Source organism: Pterocles gutturalis, unplaced genomic scaffold (assembly GCF_000699245.1).
Source record: "Pterocles gutturalis isolate BGI_N339 unplaced genomic scaffold, ASM69924v1 scaffold18341, whole genome shotgun sequence".
Lineage (NCBI taxonomy): Eukaryota > Metazoa > Chordata > Aves > Pterocliformes > Pteroclidae > Pterocles > Pterocles gutturalis.
Genome location: NW_010105942.1, coordinates 34,709 through 58,820, shown reverse-complemented (window position 1 = coordinate 58,820; position 24,112 = coordinate 34,709). Strand labels below are relative to the sequence as shown.

The 24,112-nt window shown below is 43.6% G+C and overlaps 1 protein-coding gene across 1 annotated transcript; it reads left to right on the top strand.

Annotated features, from left to right (window-relative positions):
* Nucleotides 1–215: 215 nt before the first annotated feature.
* Nucleotides 216–13,899, top strand: LOC104472050 (T-box transcription factor TBX15; the record flags this gene model as incomplete). Its single annotated transcript, XM_010087587.1, has 5 exons — nucleotides 216–313; nucleotides 2,087–2,258; nucleotides 2,644–2,811; nucleotides 6,247–6,311; nucleotides 13,802–13,899. Coding segments are annotated over exons 1-5 (601 nt in total), but the record flags the coding sequence as incomplete, so codon positions are not given.
* Between the last annotated feature and the right edge of the window lie 10,213 nt (nucleotides 13,900–24,112).

Genomic DNA, 24,112 nt, shown 5'->3' with positions numbered 1-24,112 from the left:
ATCCTGATACACCTTTTCTTCAGGGGGAATAATCTGAAGATTCAAGCCACTGCAAGCACAGTCTTTGCTACCCATGCCAAGCCCAGAGGAGTCAGGCCAAGAACTAGGCTGTGTAAAGTAGTGTGCTCCTGGTGCCAGTGAGAGGTCTAAGAAGCCTCTTCAGCTTCCTTATTCACCTTTTTCTTCCTTATTTCTATTCTTCTATTCCTAGGAGAATGTTTCCAGCCATGAGAGTGAAAATTACAGGCTTGGATCCCCACCAGCAGTATTATATTGCCATGGACATTGTGCCTGTGGATAACAAGAGATACAGGTAAACTTTTTAGCTGCAGAGGTACGAACATTGTGATAACTTAGTGTCGATGACAGCCTAGGAAAGACACTTGTCATTACACACCATTGCAAAAGTATGCTGGAGGAGAATGTGTTGGTCTAACACCATTAGTTGATTTGACCAGAACTGTGAGGCACAAAACCAGAGGTTTAATATACTCTCTCTTGCACTTTTAGATTGAAATCTTGCTCTTAGTTTCGAATAGCAGTTTTTAATTGAGGAGATCTCTAGCATGTATTTTGCAATTGACACGATTAGCAATGACTGTCTGAGGGAACTGATAACTGGAGTTATCAATGGGGAGTTTGGAGCCTCTGAAACTACTTCAGCAAGAAAGGAATAGGCAAGTGACGGCTGAACTAAGAGGAGCACCTCAGTTCTGGCCTGAACTGAGTTGGGTGATTTTTGCTTTGAAAGTGTTCAGTGTCCAGCACAGAAGTCACAGGAGATATGGGCCCTGACCTACAGTATGGAGACACTGAGAAACACTCTGGTGAATCTCCACCACTGAGCTGAAAGACAGGAAGATGTTTTTCAGTTATTGATGGGCTCCTGATCCTAAAAAATACTCTGGAAAACTGCATCCCAGAAAACCATCACCTCAGACAGAGGTGATCTGTCTATACTTACCAAAAGACCCCTGAGAGTAAGTCTTTTCCCCAAATAGTCTTGACTGCACCACATTTCAAGGATTCAAGAATTGATCCTCTGCTTCAAATGCTAAACGTTACATTTTGTTCTCAGATCCTGCAGAGTGTTTCTCAGGAAAATACTCTTCCTGGGAAGCATCAAGGTAGCGTCTGATACTTAGACAGGTGTTTTGCCCCTTTCTCTGAGAGTGGTTCTGACAGCATTAATGTCAAAAAATAAACATTTTGTCTTACATTATTTCTGTCCTTGGTAGCATGTGCAGCCACGTAGAGCAAACTAGCAGTGAAAGGAACAGATCCTTTTTTTTTCTTTTGCATTTCTTTTAAAAATACAGGAAATGAGTCACTGTTTGGGGGTAAGGATTGAAATAGCTTAGTAGAGCTGAGTAGAGCCCAGCGAAGGGCAGCACAGGGCAGAACTCAGAGGTGTCAGCAGGACCGTTTGTGAAATGCCTTAGGCTGAAGGAGCCGCAGGACAGAAACAGAGGAAGTATCTAGGCAAAGCTGTGGTAGATAAACTTATGGTGTATACAGGATGGCTAGGTCAGGAACACAAAAGATCACAAAGTCCGGGTTATTTTTTCCTCTGATCTTAGCATTTGTAATACCATAGGGAATTTCCTATTTTGTAATATTTCAAACCAGAAATTCTATCAATTTTTCTAGTAGTATCCATTGGATTTTGCACCTTCTGGGTGAAGACACATGTTTTGCACAGTTTGGCATGCCAGCCAGTGTAGATTTCCAGAAATTACAGGACATTTACTAATATTTTAAGAGAGGGCTTTGTTTACCCGTATCTTCTAGTCTCTTAGTTTGGCTCAGAGAGGGTTAAGGAGTTGAGAAAACACATGTGGGGGATTTTACAGGGAAAATAACTGAAAAGGTGGTTTTAATAAGGAATCAAGTCCGAACAAGTGGCTTGGGGGTAATCTGGCTTTCATTTAGAAGGTAGGAGGTTGCAATAAAGCACATTTTCCCCTGACTGCAAATGAGAGCTTGGGGTGCATGTGGTAGGGTGGCAGGGGAGAGGCAGCCCTGGAAATGTTCCTCCAGTGAGTGAGTGACACCTTCCCTTAGCCATCTCCCCTTCTTCTTGCAGGTATGTGTACCACAGCTCCAAGTGGATGGTGGCTGGCAATGCTGACTCCCCAGTGCCCCCAAGGGTTTACATCCACCCTGACTCGCTGGCTTCTGGAGACACCTGGATGAGGCAGGTGGTCAGTTTTGACAAGCTCAAGCTGACCAACAACGAGCTTGATGATCAAGGCCATGTAAGTTAGAAGTTAAACCTGGTGTCTACTACCCCAGCCTTGCTCCTCTCAGGTTTGAAAGGGTGCTGCTGCTGCTCCGATGCTTCTGTGTCCTGCTGGGCACACGTACTTGTAGCCACTCCCCAGAGTTATGGAGCTTTTTCCCCTACTTCAGTGCTTTTCCTCAAGATGTTGCCTGATCCTATAAAGCAATGAAACCCCTTTCTCCCTTGAATGGGAGTTCCACTTTGACATGGCACTTGCATACAGCACAAACTTAATCTCATACATGTAAGAAAAGAGTAGTTTTCTTCATATTAGCCTGCCCCTGCTTCTTTGCACCCCTGGATGTAGTGTAGATGTTTTGGAAAAAAAAATCTTTCTCCTTCTCCTTTTGTTTCTTCAGATAATCTTACATTCAATGCATAAGTACCAGCCTCGTGTTCATGTCATCCGCAAGGATTTCAGCAGTGATCTTTCTCCTACAAAGCCAGTTCCTTCAGGAGATGGAGTGAAAACCTTCAACTTCCCAGAGACTGTCTTCACTACAGTGACAGCCTACCAAAATCAACAGGTAAAGCTGCGTGGCTTCAGTTTCCCTTTATGTTAGGTGTTCATAAAAATACCAGTGTGCTCTTTGTGTTTGAGACATTAACTTCTCTAAGAAATGTAGCTCAAGAAGAGTGTACCCTTGACAGGCTCACTGTTTTGGTTTTTTTTCTGCACAAAAAGAAAATGCTTTCTGTGGGGCAGCGTGTAGACATGAGGCATCTAGCCAAGAAAACCATCTTGCAGATAAGGTGCCTGCAGATTTTATTGTAAAGTAAGTATGTGAGATCAACCATAAAGAGATGTATTGTGTTCACTTTTCCGTGCTGCCTTGTGGTACAAACTGCAATGTCCTGTCCCCACCATGATTTTAAGGCAGTACAACTAGTCCAGATCTGTTATCTCACAGAGAAAACACATAGGTCTTTTTCACAGCTAAAGTGAAGGAAAAAGTTTTATAGAAGAGGAATCTCACCAGTTTGCTGAAAAAAAAAAAAAAGCCTTTGAACACAGCAGCAGTCCATGTATGTATGTGGTAGTAGTCCTGCATATGTACTCAAATTCTCATGCATAACTCACCTTTGATTCAGATATTGCACAGTTCCCAGTAGAAAATGTTACCCTTGACTCCAAATATCATAAGGAAGAGATGTTGCTACAGTGGGATCCTATCTGCAGAGGCCTTGACTACTGAGATTTGTTACTGATCTGCCCTTTTTTCTTGAACTAGACTTCATGGCACTCAGAAATGTAATCACAGTCCACACACGTCTTTGATTACAGAATTCCCTGTCTATTTTCCCAAAAGATATTATATCTTTTAGAGGAAATTAATTGCTAGGAAAAATGTGAGCATTGGAGAGTCTAGGCTTTTGAGACACCAGCAAAGAAAGCAGTTTTGGAAAGCATTCACTGTGGATTACACGTTTGCTGCCCCCTCTCCTTCAGTGGCTAGTGAAAGACAGTGTCGTCGTCTTTGAGGACGAGGTGTCCTGCTTCATCTCCTTCAGGCATGTTCATTGTACGTGTTGAGAGCTCCTTATATCCACCCATTTGTAGTCTCCTTACATAGTGCTCATCTGCCAGCCACCTCTGCCTCAGGGATTCCCAGAAGCCTTCGCATCACCTCTGTCATGCTTTGGGCTCAGTGTACTCCCCATCACTTGTTCGTGTACATGTACCCATTGCTTTATTAGATGAGAGATGCTGTACTCATCCCTGTTACCTTTCCTGCCATTCTCCTTCTAACTGAGGTGGGTGTTGTGGTGGCATTAAAAGAGCTGTGTAAGGTAATATTTCCCCAGTATGTGAAACAGAATCTCAGTTGGTGAAGCTTTTTGCTATGTTAATACCGTGTCCACTTAGAGAGCACAAGGTACTGTTATAAGCTAGAATGAGGGTAAAAACCAGCTTGGAAGAAAACATAATCTGTTATCAAGCCTGTTAGGAAAATACATTTTTCTGCCATGTCGTGGGTTAAGCACAAGGGCTAACCCACCACATGCCATAAATTGCAATGGAATTGAATTGGAAATGGTGAGGTAAATATTTCACCATGACAGCATCTGTGCTTCTGGAGAACAACTTAATAAACTAATCAGATGTCATATTTAGTATTCTTGGGTTGAGTGACAAACCCATGGCAAGTCAGTTTAGGGCAGATTGTCACATTTAGCCAGTGAATTTTTATTGAGTTTTCATTTTGTAACATATAAGAGAGAGCATGTGTGTTGACAGTGCTCCCAGGACCGCTTCTAACCCACTCCTAACTTTTTCTCAGTATGGTCCCCTTGAATTGACTTAAACTGGGATCCAGAATGGATCAACTATTCCAGCAGAAAAAAATAGTGCAATACAATGGTGGTTTTACTGTCACTGCAGCATTTGAAATTTCCTGCCTCCTCTGCCCAAATGTATGTACTCCACAAGCTGTAACTGTAGACTAGCCATGGAAAGAAAGGAGAAGAAATGTCAGGAAAAAGCCTGTTGTTCTTCCCTAGTGACCAGACCTATAAGACATAATTACACAGGTAAGGGAGGTGCTAAGGGAGGGATCTCTGTCAGGCACCGGCACTGTAAGCCACCTCACTGTAAAGAAGCACTGAAATTTCTTTCTGCCTGTCTGAATATCAAACATTTAGGGGTTTTGCCCAAAAAAAAAAGTTGGGGAAGGGCATTTTAAAAATACCAGTAAAGGAGATTCTAGTGGGTTGGAGAAACCTTTTCATTAAAAATAAATTTAAATCCTCTGAATCTGCCTGCATGCCCTCCAGTGGCTGTAAAACTTCGCCTTGCTGGGAGAAGCGTCTCTGGAAACAATTGTAAAATGTTAGCAAATCCACCACAGGGATTCCCTCTGCTGTAATTCCATCCTCCACAGAACCTATCTGTCTCTGTACACACAAGTCCCAGGACAGCTGCAAAGTTGGGCTAGCGGAAATTAAGTTCACAAATTAAGCTTCTGCAAAAATAGGAGCTGCATTCCAGATCTGAGGTTAATATCCAGAGTAAGGGCTTGGTTCTGACAGAAGCAAACCACCTGCAAATCCACTTCAGATCAGTCTGTATTAAACTAGTCCCTTTTGAGCAGTTTCAGCAAAAACACCTCAAATTTCATAGGATCTGGAGATCTCGCTCCCCTTTTCACTCCAGAGATAGGGTCTCCAGGCCAAGGTGAGGCTGTCAGAGGGAAGCTCTCATGCTGCCCCAGGCTGGGGAATAGCCAGCAGGGAGTATGGTAACATGGGCTGCAAGGTCAAAATCACAATATTATTTTCCATATTTACCAACACGGAATTCAGGTCTAAAAATAAAGCAGGAAGGAAGATTCCCCAAAAGAGCTCAGTACAGCTGTCATCTTCTTTGTTTAGAGGAGGGAAAAAAAGAAAGAAAAAAAAAAAGTGTTTTCCAGACTGAAAACCCTTGAATGGGCCACCCAGATGCTGGCCAGAACAGCAGCACCTTGTGCATGTGGCCGGGTGGCCAGCTGCTGTCTTTAGAGGCTGTAGCCTTTGCTTTGCTCAGCCGTTTCTCCTCGGCGTTGTTTGAAGGTCCATGAGTGCATCCAGCTGCCGGATATCTAAAGTGCTGAGGCTGGGATAACCCAGCTACCAGCCAAATCTGAGTGGTATGCCTGCTTCCCAAACCACGATGCCACTGACGAGTTATAGTTCCTGGGGTTTTGCATCTGGGTCCAAGGTGTGCTTCTCCTTTGGAAACAGCTTCTCAGCCCCAGAGCTATGCCAGGTTTCACGATGTGCCCAGGTTTCTGCCTCTTGTACCGTTCGTTTGCTAAGCAGATAATCTGTTAATGGATAATGGAAGGGTGATTTTAATGTAAATCTGGGGAAATAAGTATGTACAGGTGGTTTGGACAAGAGTGGTAATCATCAGCAATTTTATTTTTTGAAAGAAAAACACTTTGGAGAGATCGAGTAATTCTCTTTTTGTTCCTTTGTAGATCACCAGATTAAAAATTGACAGAAACCCCTTTGCCAAAGGTTTCAGAGATTCTGGGAGAAACAGGTAACAGGAGCTTGTTTTTATTTCCTCACTGATCTTCTGTCTCCTTCCACTGATGAGTGCACAGGGCATGTGGCTGAGGTTGAGGAGGGTGATATGAATTCATTTTGCAGGAGAAGTTTTCTGTAGACTAGTTCTTAGAGGAATTAGAAGGACTGTTTTACTTTGCCTGAACAGATCCAATGTGTAAAGATGGCTTCCCTAGAAAATACTTCCCAGGTTAGCCAGCTAGACTGAACCTGTTTTTCTTCTGAAGTCTCCTCCAGTGCTGCTAGATCTGCCTGGATCCTACAGTCCCAAACCATGAGAGAGGGTTTTAGATATTCTTAGGCAATATAGCTGTAAAGACAGCTTATCACTTTCCTGCTTTACAACATTTTTTTCTGTGACTGTATTTTTTTGCTGTTGTATGTTTAATTTCCTGTTCACTGCTACCTCATTACCCCTACCTACCATTACCACTACTTTCAAGGCTGTTTTCTTCTATATATATGTTTTGGTGTTGGTTTTTTTCCCTGCTGGCTAATTAACTTATTTATGCTAATTTCTATTATTTTGTGTTCCTCTGAGCTTTTCCATTTGTTGTTGAGAAACACAAGTGAAATGTTCTTTAGCATCTCTGAGAAGTTATTAGTTCATATATTACTCGTATGGTGCTATGATATCCAAAGAATTAGGTAAAATTAACTTCTTAAGATACCGTAGAGTTTCTTTAAATTTTTTTTTTTTTTTTTGTTACTCAAATGAAGAACAGAGATAGAAAAATGGGGGACTGCAGACTGTAAAATACAAACAGATCACAGGCTAACACTCTGCAAAATACTGAAAGTTGTAAGAAAGAGGACCTAGACACTTTTGTTTGTGTGTTATATGTAAAAAAGTGCAAAAATATTCTGGTTTCAAACAATTTCAACTTTTCTCCACTGGTGTCAAATTATTTCACTTTGACCGTGTTGCTCAATTTTGCCAGGATTTTTATGAAAAGATTAAATAGAGCACCTTAACCATTATTTAGAATATATTATATTTTAATAACACAATAGTAAAGCAGGAACTTTAATCCAAACCTTTTGTATCAGTAGAAGACATTACCATGTTATCAAAAAAAGAATAAGAAAGTCCAAACAAAAAGTTTCCATGTTTTCTGCTGTTCATGGATCCAGCAGAGTGTGCAGCAGATCTTAGTATTTCAGATTTAAATGACGTGGGTATCCTTTAAACCAGCATGACAAAGGCTTTAAATGTTAATTATAGAATCAGACATATATGACTATATTACAAGAACCCTAGGGTTGTAAAGCAAGGCTCTGAGTGTGCAGACCAGAGTGAAAATTGTGTGCACAGCCTTCATTTGCTGTCCCCATGGGCACTGTAATTCAGTTTTTGCTTGCATGCTCCTCTTGTGTGTTTTCACCAGGAGTGCTGCCTCGTTCACGGTTTGGCACGGGAAGTGTCCAGTCAGTGGGCAGCTGCCCCATGTTTTCCATCGCCTGTGTGAATGCTACACTCTCCATGATCACAAAGAAGACATTTTACGGACCTAGTGGCTTCCTAGCTCAGGTCCTCTGTTCTTACCTTAATGCAGCTATGTGAAAATACATTACCGCCTGTATTTAGTTTAATTTTATTTAATGCCATGAGCATCAGTTCTGATACTTGAGGCATATATGACTCTGCTTTCCTCTCCTGTGTGGGGCAAGTAGTATGTGCCCCGGCTACAAGGTCTTACCTGTGTGCAGAGATACAGCTGCATTGGAAGCTGAGTTTAGAAGAGGGATTGATGCAGTTCCAGGTACATTGTGGGCCAGATTAACGTGGAAGGCATTAATAAGATCCTAGCCCAGTGAATTTGGACAGTTTCCTGAAAAGGTTGGGAATTACTGATCTTTGTAGCTCATTGATTTAAGAAAGGGCAGGAAATTGCTACACGGCTGCAGCTGTGGGGAGAGCTCAGAAAGGTTCTTTGCTGATGTAAAGAGGAGTTAAAATCTTTAAGGTATTACACATCAAAGAGAGCAGCCTCAGGCTCTAGGAAGGAAAAACAGGCAAAGGTATTTGCAAGCATATATAGCAGTCAGGCGCCTGCCTCACAAGCAGTGGTCTGGCTAAGGGCGCACTGCTGTTGTCAGCTGGTGGAAGAAGCTCTAAACTCAATTGCTCCCTTTAAAGAGGACACATATGTGGATGTACACGTAGGAGAGAGAAAAGCATTAAGGTCTAAAATGTGTGTGGAAAGGACGCTCCAAATGGGACTTTTCTTAGGTGTCCTGGCTAGCTCCTATTCAGCCTGTGACTTTCTAATCTCATCAGAATCTCCAGTCAACTGGAGTAACAATCATGGTGCTCTGCAGCTTCCCACATCCTCACAACTTTGGTCAGCTACAGTGCATCAGGCTGTAGCTGGAGAACGTCCCACTGAAAATGTAGAAACACGGTCATTTGAGAAAGGGGCCATTTGTGGAGCAGGCAAGTGCAGTCAAAGAGGTTTTCTGCATAAAGTCTTAAAAGAAAAAAAAATGAAGTGTGGCAGCAGCAGGGGCCACAGAATGTCTGAGGCTGCTCTAGGGCATCCTATCACAGTAAAACTGGGATACTGAGTCAGAGCCATGGTTAGAGTTTGCCAGCAAAGGATGAAGAAAAAAAAAAACCACTGGAAAACAGCATGGTAGGAGAGGAGGAACTCTTAGGAACTTCTTCCCTAAGACATTTCCTTTCTGCTTTGTGCTGAGGCTTTTCCATGGAATGGAGATGGATGTTCTTCCTTCTCTCATGTCTTATTGTGACATTGTTTCACTGTTGTTGCCTGCTGCAGAAATTATGGGGTTGACTGTTGCTTTTAAAACAGTTTCTTTTTAAAATCTTTCACTTCTGTCAGCTCACAGCCTTCCCGTATGGTACCTTATGAGCGTGGGTCTGCCTTCATCAGTGCAAGTGACTGCTAGAAACCTGCTGCTCTGGGACACCCCATCATGACATAATTGCCTGTATCCTATCCCTCTGGGGGAGCGATCTTTTCACAGGTCCCAACTTGGATCTCTTTTGCTTGCCTGCAATGTTGTCTCCCTTCGCAGCGGACCACCTCAGTCCTTGTGCTAGGAGGAGGAGCAGTGAGGTGTTTCAGAGCGAATAATGCAAACGGCTCAGCAGCTGGACATTGTTTTGCAGTCCTTCAGTACTCGAACTGTATTAACTAAGGGTGTTCATCAATCTAACCATTAGTCTTGATGGATTAGGGAGTTAGCCTGTGTTAGAAGGCCAAGTCTTAGCTCCCCCTTAGAGCTATGCATGATTTTTGGTCCCTCTTTGCTTTCTGCAAAAGCACGTGAGGCATCTGTAAAAGTGAGACAAGAGAACTGGTCCTGGTGGTGAAGGGGTACCCACATAATGTATATATGAGGCAGGTATTCTGTGGTTGTTTTCCTGAACTTCAAAAGATTGAGAACCAGAGTTTCTGACATATGGAGCTCAGCTAGCCAAATGTTTGGGTCGTGAGGGTGCAGGTTTAATGTCACATAGCCTATTTTTGGAGACTGAGTAAAGTTCATTTGACAGTGGGATGCTTGGGGGAGCTCCTTATCCAGGAGGAAGACAGAAGGGACAGCAGTCAGGAAACTCAGCAGGGTGATGGAAGAAAAAAACAAAGCTGAAGGCAAGCAACAGCACTTTCATTTCAGATGTGGGCAGCTGAGGTGAATAAGAGTTGTTTGTGTTGGAAATGCTCTTTGAGCTTTTGTCTTGGGTAAGAGAGCCAGGAGGGTGCTTGGAGCCAATAGTTTGGCTTCCCCAGTGAACAATGAAACAATGACCTGAGTCCTGCATACAGCGAGAATGGCAAGGTCGGCCATATGGGATGGATTATGGAGGTGCATAGATAGCTCGTACATATTTTTTCATTTTTCAGACAATGGAACTGTTTCATTTATTGCCTATTATTAAAACTTTATAGCACCAAAAATAAAAAAATGAATGAAAAAGAGAGAGTGCATTTTGGATACCTTATAAAGGACCGACCTTATTAAAATAAAGCTGGCAGTGAGTCCTCTTCTGATACTTTTTTTACTTCCTTCATAAAGATGGTGTGAGAGGGGAGGGTTTATGGCCTGATAGACAGTTTGAAGTAATTTTTTCAGTGCAGTTCTTTGGAAGAGAAATTTGATGCCACATGGATAACGTTCAGCACACTTGGTACCAGCAGCCCTCACCAAAGCCCAAAAGAAGTTGCTGAGATTTCAGAAATGCTGAAAACAATTCTTTTTTTTTTTTTTTTTTGGTCAGCATTTATTGCTGCCCCAAAATGTCTCTTCACTGGCCAGGTGGGGTTTGTTTTCCTCGTTCGGGGCTGGAACACACACAGTATTTCTGCTGACTAGGAAAGCACTACCTTTCTGTCCTGTGGTGGAGGTCTGGATATCTTGGTACCACACTAATGCAATAAACTGCTGTGGGAGAAAGGGTTGTTAGAGTTGAAAACGATGGAGTTTCTTGATTCCCACCCCCTCACCTCACCAGTTTCTTACAAAGATAGCAATACATCACAGACAGAATAAATAAATATCTTGAAAGGCTGGGGACAGAGTTGTGGAATCAGTCATGCAAAGGTAGTGCACATTCTGACCCAAGATGTTTTTGCATGGCTACATGTTCTTTTTCTACAAGACTCCATACATGGGGTGGTACGTGCCTAGTAGGCTAACACGTGACGCTGCTCTCATGGATCTTGTCTGATGCATGGAAGGATGTAAAAGTTCAGTAGGGATGTGTTCTGCTTAGTTACTATTTCAAAAACACCCACAACATTTGTTCTGTGGAAAGGAAAAAAAAAAAAAAACAAGGAAAAAAAATGATGATCTGGTATATAGGGACCTCAGCTCGTGTATAGGAGGACTGGACATAACTTTGAGCTCTGTCACCTACATATTTAGGAGGGTGTTTTATAGTGCATGTTCAACATGTTCACACCTCTGTGAGAGTAAAGGACTCTCATTTGGGGCAGGAAAAGGAAAGAGGTGGCTTTAAGCCAGCTGTGGAGTTTTGCATCCATTCTTCAGGTACCTGTGGCTGCAGTGCTGCCCTCAGCATTACACAGCAATCTGTGAATCCAGTGAAACCACAGCGTTGCTGCTGACAGCTGCAGTCTGGAAGGGAGGGTGGTAGTGGCAGGAGCAGCAGGAGCCGTGTTCACAGCAAAGGGGCTGTTCTAGACCTGGAGAAGAGAGAGACCAGGCACTTCCCTGGAGGCCTGGGAGCAGCATGCAGAGGAGGTGGGTCCCTGGTGTCATCCCTCCTTTGCCTGGCACGCAGGTCAGGAATAGAGCAGCTTTGCAACCTGCTCTGGTACACTCAGTGCTGCCATTTACACCCATCAGCTCACAGTCACAGTGGAGTACAACCTTGAAAGCAGTATATTATTCCTGATTTACTCTTTTATATCTTATTTTTATTATCTCCTGACTGTTCTCTTTTTTGTCTTTTCTTTTAGAAGTACAAATTATATGGTACTTGCGAGAACTGTATCGATACAGGGGAAAGTGGTAGATGGAGAGCTAGAAACTTCGAATTGTGAGTCAAGCTGAGCTGAGAATGATGCAGGCTCCAGGTAGAGGCAAGGCTAATAGCTTTAACCTGTCTCCCTGAGCCACCTCCTGTTAGGGGTTGGATTTCACTGGAGGGGTGTAATGAGAGCAGAGCTAGAAGTCAGATGCTGGTGCAGAGTGGGGTTACGTGCATGGGGATCTAATGACTGAGGCAGGCTGTGTGAACACTGGTTTTAGTGAGCTGGCCTCCCTCCTTCCCCACGCAATCCTTGTGGCAGATGCAGAACAGCTGGATTAGCACAGCTGGAACTTTCAAGTCTGCATTTCTGGATGTATTACTTGGTTTTAATCATCAAGGCAGACCCTTTCAACAGTAGGTCTTGTTGCATTGCGACTTGCTCAGGGCATTTTATGCCCCCTGGATATATTGTACCAGAAAGTCCTCCCTTGGTGTTTTGGCTGGGGATTGTTTCATGAGGCTGCAAAAAGGTACTGTTCTCTTCCCAGCTTCATGTGTCGAGAAGCAGATGGAGACTGAATGTGTGCAGCTTTCTCACACAGGGAACGGAGGAAATCCTGGGGGTGGTACCAGTAGTGGAAGAGCTGCTTTTGCACACAGAGCCCAGCTTAGCAAATGGGTTCACATTCTGTGCTGCCTTGTTGTCTCTGAGCTCCATGAGCTGGCAGAGGCCACTGTATTAACCAAATAGTTTTGTTGTAATGTGCTCAGTGCTAGTGTGAGACTGCTATGCAGAGATGTCTTCTGTTCCTACTTCTAACAGCTTAGCAGCTAATAAACACCATGCAACAACCTCTCTTCTAAACCTCCTCGTAGAATACAGAGTTTGGTTTGCCAACTCCAATGTATTTAAAGCATCTGAGCTTCCGGGGAGACTTTGGAAAGTTAACTGAGTGAGTGGAGGCACGTGCAGAAAGACATTTTCAGAAGCAAAAGGCAGCTCCAGTATCAGCTCAACATCTGATGAAAGGCTCTGGGGATGTTCGAGCCCTCTGCATTGAAAGGGGATATGGTCTTTCATTTGACAAAGCATCTCTAGTTGTGTTCAGTCAGTGAGAGGCTATAACCTACTCCTGGAAAAGAGGCAGGGGAAGGCGAGGAATGGGGAACAGAGCAAGATGCAGCTTCCACAGAGGAGAAGCCTTCCTGGAAAGAAACTCCAGGAGATTGTCTTGTAAAGAACACAAGAGTAATTTCCTGATAATGCACCTATGTCCTCACTGAGCCTGTGGAGTTAGAGACTGTCAGCAGAGCTAGCGTTCTGTGATGATTATACAAACAAATCTGAGAACCCAGCCCTTCAAGGCGAAAAGCTGTTCTCACTTGATTTTTGGCTTTTCTCTTTGGTATTCTCTTTGCAGTGAGTTGGAGATCCAAAGCAGAGATGCCACTGTTCTTTTATAAGAAGTCTCTTATGCATTTCTAGTCAAAGTCCAAAACGAAGGAGATTCCATTTTGGACAGCTTCCCATAACACTTCAGAACAGCATCCAGAACTAGGAGATGGCAGGGAAAGGCAATTCACAAAATCTCTCTGATTCTGAAGGCTGAATCCCAGACCTCCCTTGTTTGCATCACAGCTTGCATCCACAAAATGTGGAAGCCAGCCCTGCAATGAAGCATGCCTTGAGGACGTGACAGTTATGTGTCCCCTGCAAAGCAGACAGAAATCCTGCTTGGGATCCTTGTTAAAAAAAGAAAAAAGACACTGGGAGACTGGTAGGAGCTTTTGAAATCCTGGGCTGTGGAAATTTCATTTTACTCTAGTGGCCAGCACCTGTGCAGGAAGGCTCGCTTGAGGAATTCACAGATGCCAGGGTGACCTTTTGGTGGCCACTGGCAGTCTGTCAAGCTAAGTCACAGCCATCTTCCCCCAGCACCGATACCCTTGCCAGCTGACTGACATTCTTCTTCTCTCCTTGTTTTATTTTCATTGCACAGGACGGGGCTGGAGGCCATCATGGAGACCTACGCCTTCTGGAGGCCACCTGTGCGTACCCTCACCTTTGAAGACTTCACTACCATGCAGAAGCAGCAAGGTGAGCATACAAAGGGCATGCAAAGGGCAGTAGAAAGTGCAGGAGAAGAGAATGTAAGAGAAGTAATGTGCTCTGCTGTGCATCCAGCGGCCCAGGAGGGTTCATGGACCTCATTGAGCTCGTGACTGTTGCGAAAGGACACCAAACAGAGAGGATGGATGGGAGAGGTGGACAGTGCAGCCACTGCATCTCCCTGGTGTCCTCAGTACACATAAAAGCTAGGAGGAGCAGGAAGGAGTGCAGGGTTTGGAGAACCAGCCCAAGTACATGGCTTGAATTGAGTGTGAAGAAAGCACAGAGAGCCTGAGGAAATGCTCCAGCGTGTCAGACACGTTATTCTCCATTGACAGTTAGTGTTTGCCATTTGTGTGGAAACACAAGGGGAGGGGATGTATGTCCTCTGCAAGGTTTAGGAGACCAGAAATATGCCTCCCCCATCAGGATCATGCTGTCTTGCTTTCAAAACCCAGTGGCCTTGCTGGAGAGACTTTCTCTTAGTACGAGGCTAGGAAGAATTATTGGGCAGGCCAAGTGTTTTCAGCTTGTTCATGCTGTGTCTTTTCATAGCTTCTGCCCTTTACATCTCTCATTTGCTAAGTAGGGCTTTCATCTCTGGTTTCAGGCTGTGTTACTTTTTTTTTTTTTTTGCACTTCCCCATTCACTTCTTTGCAGTGATTTCTGGTTGAAAACACAAGGATCACAGGGAACAGAGCTATCAGGGCAACCTAGTACTTTTTTTATTTCAGTGTAAATGCAAGAAAATAAGCAATCCAAAACTGTGTTCAAATGTGACACCTGTGAGACAAAACAATCAAAACCAAATGCATGCTGTGTAGTAAATTCTCCAGCCTCTCACAGTTGAGCTTGACGTCACTGCAAAACTTTCCACCAGACCTCAAATCCATCTGGGGATGGCAGGGTCTCCTCCAGAGGGGGGGTAGCAGCAGTGGCTGCCAGGGCTGCCCATCACAGGGCAGGAGAGGTTTTACACAAGCTCAGGGGTATGTGTTGGTGGGCACTTGCAGTGAGGAGTGTGATCAGAGATGGGTTAAAACAGGGATTCAGAAACATTTTAATCACTCACCTAAATAGAAACATAACAGCCTCTCCTCCTGGTCACGGTTGCTGAAGCAGCCCCCCTCCTCTGTCTCACCCCCTATTCGGGCTTGCACAGCTCCCCCTCCCTCCCACTGGTTATCAGATAACATCCTAGTGGCAAGTCCAGCTATTGCTTACGTGGTAAGGTAATATTAGGAAAGGAAAATATTTAATGTATTTTTAGCTTGTTTTAATATAGTTTGGCTGCTGAAAACCAGGAAGCAAGCCAGTACCCTGTGACCAGCCGACTCTATACAGACCACTACCACTAGGTTTAGGGCAGCCCTTACCTAAAGCTGTGTCCATAGGTGGTCTCAAAACTTAATAAATCTCTACAAAACAGTGCTCTCAAGCTCTGCATCTAGCCATGTGAAACAACCTCAAGATAATAAATCAGAAATATTCCCTCCATCATAGTACTCACCTCTGCAGTGGTCACTGTAACAAGCTGACCCCTGGTCTCAACGATAGGTGTAAAGCCAAGGTACAAACATGTTTTGTTTTAATTTCTGGCTGTTGGGACAGCCCCCAAGGGCCAGAACAAATATGTTGGTCTGGAGGCTTTGGAATTGCTGGCAGAAAGAGCAAGAAATGCTGAGGTGGCTTTAAACTACATGCGATTCTTCCCTCCGAACGTAAGATGATCAGGAGGTCCAGTGCCTATACCTACCCCCTTACTGGGGTAGGAAAAATGATTCTTTCTGAGGCAGAAGCTTGGGACTTCAGCAACATAAATATGGTGCCTTTGCTGCCTTACAGCTAGATTTTTATATGCTATGGATTGCTATGAATTCTTAGCTTTTCTTTTGTCACTTGGTAATTTTTTTATTAAAGTTTTATCTACCTTTTCCAAAACAGTTTTGTAAAAAAAATCCAACATAATTATTTGGTTAGGTTAGAGATTTGACCGATAGAAATAACTGCATAGGTGTGACGGATTTTTGGAGAGCATTTAACTTAATGCTGCATGTGCCATTGTGAAAAAATTAGCATTAGCGTATATTAAGAAATGAGCATCTGACTGATCTCAAAGCTGACGTGATAAACGTGGAAACACCATCCAGTGATGACAGTCCCAGTGTTGCTCTACAGAGACTGGTTTCAGTACTAACTTGTCCAGAACTAAATGAAACAGTGCAGTTGCTAAAGGGTACAAACCTCATAAAGACTGCAAAGTGGTCAGTAACGATGGGGACAAAGGTATGAAGAGCAACAGAGATTGCTTGGTAACCTGCATGCATTCAAACAAAGCGTGTCTTTTAGCTCAGCCAGATACAATATCATGTGTCTAGGAACAAAATGTAGGACATACATACTCACAAAGCACACTGGAAAGTGTTGGCACTGACAAGAACTTTGAAGTCTCAGTGGATAAGCCACTGCACATGCAAGAGACAGCGTATGTAATATTGTGGTGAAAAGGGACATGCTACCTCTGGCGTGGAAAAAAAAATAGTGGTAAGTAGTGGGGAGACAATTTCCTAGCTGCAAACTGACATTACAGTATGATCTTCTACTGTATTTTTAAAGGATGGAAAGAGATTGAAAAGGATTCAGGAAAAAAAAAGTAGAATGATTTGTTGGCTGGAGAAGATGCCGGAGAATGAAAGTTCAGTTTGCATAGTAAATCAAAAAGGCACTGAATCCTTATGGCCTATACGACCTTGTAGGGAGAAGAATACGTGATAGCTTTGTGTCACCCATCCTCAACAGACTTGTGACAGCAATTTCCATGTTTTTATGACACAACTGTGTGGAACATGCTTCGTTACAGTGGCTCTGATTTTTCTGCTCTAACTGAATCTTCATCCCTTTTTGTGGGATGTTACGAGATAAGTTTCTCCTCATACACCTTCGCACAATTTATTGTTTTACAGGTTTTTATGTCCCTCTTCTGTGCTTCTTACAGTGAATAGCTCCAGTCATTTCTTTTCTCTTCAAGAGGGAAGTTTTCCAGGTCCTTAATAGTTTCTTTAAAAACAAGTCTGCACAGAATATTCCAGATGCATGCACATGATACAATTATCTAAAGGTATTATAATTTTTTCCACATTATCCTTTCTCTCATTCAACATGCATCCTAGAGCTTTGCTCCTTTGTTTGGCCCAAGCTGTATGTTGAGCAAGGGCCACAGTGACAGACTGAATCAATACTCGGCGTGCTGGATGCAGCTGTTTCATACATGGATTAAATAACTTTCTAATCTGCACAATGATAGGTTTCAGCTGCCACACGAACTGGAGAGCCTGATATCATGACCAGTCACACAGATGCCTGGTGTGGCTGACTTTAGCGGTCCACAAGCTTTATTTGCATGTGTTACCATTGATGTACAGTGCATCAGTAAGTCTCTGCTGGTCTATGACCACAGCAGTCACCGTACTGTCCTGCCAAGGAGAAGAACATGCTCCTTCTGTCAGTGAAACACCGTGACCTGAGTACAAAACCTCTCTTTTGGAGCATGCAATCCAAAAGTCATCACAGCTTTACAGGGGCAAGCACCATGTTTGACACAATGACAGCAGATCTGCAGCCAGTCTGAAAAAAAGAAAAGTTCCCTCAAACAAAAACTTTACAAGAAATGTTCAGAAACTGGCAGTCCAGGAGAATCTGACCTTCTGGAGGATGACGTCGCCCGCTCTGCAGTCTACTTATCATGAGGAAAAAAGAGGGCTTGGGATTATTGAATGCACATGGCAATGAGATGTGGGGAAAGCCAAGAATCTATTAAAGTCTTTAATTGGAATATATTTTCAAAATTTAGATTGAACCTCATCCAGATTCTCATTATTAAAAATATGTGGCTCAGTTTCTGGATTTTAACAGGGAACATAGGAAAAAAAAAAAAAAAAAGAGGGGGGGAGAAAATAAGAATTCCAGTAACTCTGGATTGTGTCACTTTCCAAGAGTAAAAAGAGCCATTGCTGGCTCCTATATTATATAGTTTCCCACAGGATATTGAGATGAGCAGATTGCTATCAGTGACTGTAAAGTTTTGCCAGGACATAGTGACTAGAATGGCACTGTGATCAGTATCTGAACCTTCATGCAAAAGCTGATGACTTATGCAAGAAGTAAAATCAAAGGTACCACGGCAGCTGGTAAAAAGCAGAATTTCAGGACCAGTATGAGAGTCACACAGTGTGGTATATCAGCACGTTTGCAGCACATAAAATTTTACTTTGCCATTAAATTACTGTTTTGGTATGTACACACCAAAAATGTAAGAGTCAAATGTCTTAGCTCTGACTGGTGAGTTCTCAAGGCAGCTTTCCTTACAAATGGGCTTTCTTCACTTTAATAAGTGCCTTTGCTGAGGACTCTACCAATTGCTTTTGATAGATTCAACCCATTCTCCATCAACCTGAGCATCTTAATTGATCTTGTATTGGAGACCTGAGGTAGAGAGGCCACCACCTATTAGGGAGTCTGTAAAATCTTCCTTAGTGGTTATTGAGATTAGCATCAAAAGCTTGAAGTTTGTCTAAAACAGTACTGGAGGCAAAGATGGGTGTGCTTTTCGCCGGTAAGACAGCTGTTGCTATCTCTGGTAGCAGCATGTATGTTGCTATCTCTAGAGCAGCATGTGTGTGCAAACTGGTGATTGAGTACAGCTCTTACCTACCGTCTTCCTCTGAGACAGAACAACGTAACGCTGCAGTCTTGTGTAGGCAAGAATGCACGCAAAATTCTCCCTCTCCTCTATGTGGAAGAGGTTCAGCCTGCTCATTTACTGCTGGAAAGGCACACATTTTCTTGCAGTAGCAATGAGTCCAGACAGACCCTAAGGCTGCATGATACATCAGAAAATGGGAGGGAGACAGCCTGAGTGGAGATGTTGCTGCTTTTCCAGCTTCCCTCTCTGTAAACATTTCCCTTTTTAGGCAGGCATCACCTCTCTCTTGCCAAGTTTGTCTACACTGCTTGTTACTCATTTCTTCTTTGGTATAGTACTCTTCTCCACGTCAGGGGTGTTGTTCAGAGAGCTGCCCTGGTGGCACCCATCTAAAAACCATCGTCAATGCACAAATGTGTAATGGTGTCAAGTGGAGGGAAGACTGACCCTCCAGAACTTCATCTGAAGGCATCGGAGGTGACTTGAGGCAGAAAGAAGCTTTATCTGAGATCCAACATCACCAAAATAGCTTCTCCTGAAAGACTGGAGCTGGTCGTGTCAAAGGAGGCTCAACAACCTAAAAATTCATCTGCTTGGCCACTTGCCTCTTGATGGCAGCCATTGGTTCTCTCAGCCATGCCACCAGGATAATCTGGATGCTGCTTCCCTTTCAAAATCAATTGTGAACCGTCTAGGCTGTTGGCAGAGGTCAGATATGTGGGTTTGGTCACAATTATCTTCTTGATTCTTTTGACCTTGAAGAGGAGATTGGAAACAGAGCAGTTGTTGCCAGAGTTATTGTGATCAAGAACTGGTTCCTGCTGCATACTTAAATGGCTCATAGATTGCCTCATTTAAATGAAACAACAGGGAACAAGCTGTTCCAGTTTCTTCTTGGTTGAGCTACAGACAGTTTTTCTTTAGGGAAAGGGAATTTCTGGTGCTTCAAGGTCTCATCTTTCACAGTGAAAAGCTGAAATACCCTCCCAGATATGACACAAGGGGCTGAGAGTCAAAGTCTGTGCCACTCCCTGACCACCTGAAAGGAGCCTGAAGCACTCTGTTACGCCAGGGAGGTGTTTACCCCCGAAGTCTAATCACTGAAGGCTAAATCTCTGCTACCTCATGGGTGGTGATCGGATTTCACATGAATAAATGGAAAGGGGCAATGATAATTTGAAGATTTGCACAATTTTCTCAGAGCAACACATTATTTTGTTATGAGTAGAAAGTGGTGTGTGCTTTGAGCTTGCCACAACCCTGCAACATTTTTCCTCAGTTCAGAAATTTTGAACCACAATGCCTCTGGGTTTTACAGCTGTTTAGTGTATTTTTTATCATTTAATGTGCTGGAGCTTCCAGGGCCTGTGTAGGCCCAAAGCAGACTCGATCAAGATTGACGGGAGAGGTTTGCAATTCAGTTTATTTTTGTCACCACCAAAGAAATCACCACTATTTCACTTAATCTCAGCTGCAAAGTTGCAGCAGCTTCTGTTGTGACTCTCTGAAGGATTTATGCCACAGGAAGTCCTTTTCTACATCCTGTTTCCATTGCATGTCATCTTCTGGGGTAGCTTTCATTACATGACCCCCTTGTCAATGTCTGTGCACAGCTGATGGTTGTAAATATGAGGGACAGTGCATGATTATCACTGATGAGCAGTTTTCTCCACTAAAGTTGGGTGCTCATCATCCTCCAAACCTGGGTTGATTTGATCTGTCCATACTTGAAGAAGGCAAACAGGAGACATTTATTTAGGCGCTGATGTACAGCTCACAAAAGTGTAGTGTGTGCTGCATTACAACTGTCTGTACACAAGACAGAAAGTCATGTCCAATAGGCCCTCTTCTGAGACAGCATGGATCTTGCCCAAAAATACTGTGTACTTATATAAGGAGCAGAAATCTTTGTATTAAAGACAAGCTCAGGGGACTGAGAAGGGGATGTTGTCTCTTACTTTTGGGAAAGCTCTCTTGAAGCTCTGGATATAGATGGGAATGGAAATCAGATGTCCTGAATTATACTTTTTGTCCACATTAGAAAAAAGGGTTGTTTTTACCATTAGATCTTGAAAATATTTTATCTTGGAGGATGACTGAGGCAACTTTTATCTCTTACTTGCTGACTGCTCAGTTTATGTTGCAGAAATCTGTAAGAGCTAAAGGGAAGTAAAGTGTTATTCTGGATTGTTCTAGATTTACCATTAATCCCAGTGATCCTTGTAATCTGAGGCAAATTTATAAAAAAGATCCTTTTCTATAATTTATTAACCTTAAATAAAATTTCCTTTCATTCCTCACTTTTGTGCCACACAGTACATACTTTCCCCCTTAAATCTATTGCTGTAACCAATCTATTTTGTGCTCTGTGAGCTGTATCTCAAAGAACTACAAAGCACTCTTTATGTTTCCCCTACCAATCCGGCAACTTGGCATGCAGTAGATCTTGAGCCTCATTTGGGACTTTTAAAGATTTTACTAGTGTATTCATAATTTGATAATTGGCTAAGGAGTCTAGAGAGAAAACAGGCAATGAAATGGCTCTCGTTCCCATGAAGTAGGGAGGTTTTCATTCCTAGAAGTGGGGAAAGAAGGAAGAAAGAGTTCAGCACATCACAAACCCAGTGTCCCTGCCCTTGCTTGGTAAGAGGATGAGGAAGAGTCATTCAAACTGTTTAGTTTTCCAAGGTGGTGAAGAAGGAACACAGAGGGGTAGTGGTGGCACAAGAACGATGTGATGAAGAATCTTTCAGTCCTTTGGAATGTTGTAGGTTTGAGTTTTGGAAAGCTATGAATGGGAAGAGAGAGCTGAGGCTGACAGTTGTCTTGGAAGACAAAAATTGTCATGGTATGTGAGAGCAGGAGTGACACCTGATTTTGTGGCATTTAGATGCCTGGACATGCAAGTAGGTGTTGAGCAGGACTGAGGCATGTAATGAATCCAAGTTTGAGCTAGGCCTGGCTCTTAAAGGACATGAGATCAGATGATTACAGTGGCACCCACTGGCCTCATAATCTATCAGTCAGATCACCTGGCAATCTGCACAAACCCTCTCTCATTACTGTCTCAGATTTCCATCTTCAGGCAAGTACTTCATTTTTGTTCTGTGCCCAAAGGTGCTGTAATTTGGATGACAGGGATTAAGTTTCGTAAGCCATACCTAGGATGCATGCATATGTGAGTGCACAGAAAGGGAATGGGATTTTATCTTTTTGTTCAATTTGTTTTCCTGCATGCATGCCATCACTTTTATTTACTGACGTGTTTAAGGCAGAACATTACAAAAACCTGGGAAGAGCTGGTCTCTCCCATGCTTTAGAAAATCCCTTTACATATGTGTATGTATTTTTAGAGCCTTCACAAAAAACAGACCTTTCAGGAGTGACTGGAGTACATCTGCATGGACAGGCTCCTCTGTCTGTGCTCCATGCTGGCCAGACACATGCCAGCTCCTGGCCAGCTCCATTTGGAAAGCTGGAGAGCTTCGTTAGCATGGCTCTGTGCCCAAGTGAATACAAACTGCCTCTCAAGAGGACTTATTAGCTCAAGCAAAGCACCAGGAAGAGAGCTGTGAGCCAGCTAGTGACTAGTGGCCACAGCCCCTCTTTCCTACACCCTCAGGTGCTTGGACACTTGCCTATCACATGGTGGAGTTGCTGGCATGCTGGGTGTGTGTCGGAAGAGGGGCTGTGGCTCCTCCAGGAGACTGATCAGCAAGGCTGTGCACTGATCACTCCTAAGGATCTGGCCTTTGGTCTAGGTCCTGCTCACATCTGAAGGCAGGAGAAGATGGCTGGGCTGAGACTGTGGGCCAGACACTGTCCTGCTGGGCTGAGTACAGCCTCTGAGACATAGGCTGGCCATGCTGGACCTGCAGCCCATATCTGTGGCCATGATAAGCTGAACTAGCTTGTAGGTGGAAGTGGGCTGAGCTGTTTAAGAAGTGTTTGCGTGGTCTAGGTCCTGCTCACATCTGAAGGCAGGAGAAGATGGCTGGGCTGAGACTGTGGGCCAGACACTGTCCTGCTGGGCTGAGTACAGCCTCTGAGACATAGGCTGGCCATGCTGGACCTGCAGCCCATATCTGTGGCCATGATAAGCTGAACTAGCTTGTAGGTGGAAGTGGGCTGAGCTGTTTAAGAAGTGTTTGCGCTCAAAGAATGCAGCCCATATCTGTGGCCATGATAAGCTAAACTAGCTTGTAGGTGGAAGTGAGCTGAGCTGTTTAAGAAGTGTTTGCACTCAAAGAATAATACCTTTGTGCTGACTGACACATCAAAATGTAAAATCTAAAGACAAATCACCTTGCAGTTCCCATCTTTGTTAGAAAGTCAAGGCACAAAATCTGAGGAGCCTCAGTTATCACTGTCTGAGCCCAACCATGCCAAGGGTAAACTTCGAGCCCAAACATACCCAGTTCATGGGTATGATGTGCCCATGTTATCACTGTCTGAGCCCAACCATGCCAAGAGGTGGAGGCTGCTGATGTAGTCAGACAATGGCAGTGATCAAGTTGCCCAAAATACTCTAAAGCTCTTGTCTATAGCTGTCTCATGAGATTCTATCATTACACAGGCATGGCTCTCATGTTCAGGTATCTTGTGCTAACTGCAGCTTCAGCTTGTGCTTGCTCTCCTGCTCAGCACTAAGCAAGGACTTCAAGGACTGAGCAGTTTGTATGGAGGCACTGCAGGTGATGGTAGCAACTGATGCGTGGAAACATTATCAAGGAAAGTACTCTGCAGTTGAGTCCAAAGTGTGATTATGTACACCTTTCAGATAAAGAAGGTTGGGATAAGCTGTGGGTCAACTGACTAGTGTGATGTCATTCATAAGAGAGAACCCAGAAATTTTTCCATGCAAAGTTGCTTCAAGTTCCATTGGCACTGATGCTCTCCCCTCTATCTCCCTGTTGCCAGAAAGCTCCCTTGGCTAACACTGGCTGGCCAACAGATGAGTTTTCCATCTACACTGCAGTGTTGAAAGTTCTCCATGTGACCCGCCCTGTGTGGAAGAGGTCCCCTTTGCCTTTCTGACACCCTGGCATGCTGAATGCTTTCAAGAATACTCCAGCCCCTAGTTCTAAGGCACATCATACCCATGAACTGGGTATGTTTGGGCTCACAGTTTACCCTGAAATTGTCCTTAACACAAGCTCAGCCTAGGCAAAGGCAGAAGCAAGGGTGTATATGGAACATATAGAGAGGGCACTGTTACCAAGGCTTAGAAGAACACAGGTGACAGGAAGGAAAGACCAGTCCTAAGCTACTTGAGATGAAATTCTAGTGGCTGTTCTTACTTGTATCCAGCTGTAGTTTTTTCCCTAAACCTTGTGGATAAGTATTTGATACTGATGCACAAACAGTATTTCTATATGATGTTCACAAGAGGGAATGCTGGCATGGGGAAGAAGGTTTGCCTTTACATCCCACCTGCTCCTCAGGGTTTCCCATCTTTCACCATGATTTTATTATTCTTTCTCACACCTCCCCTCTTT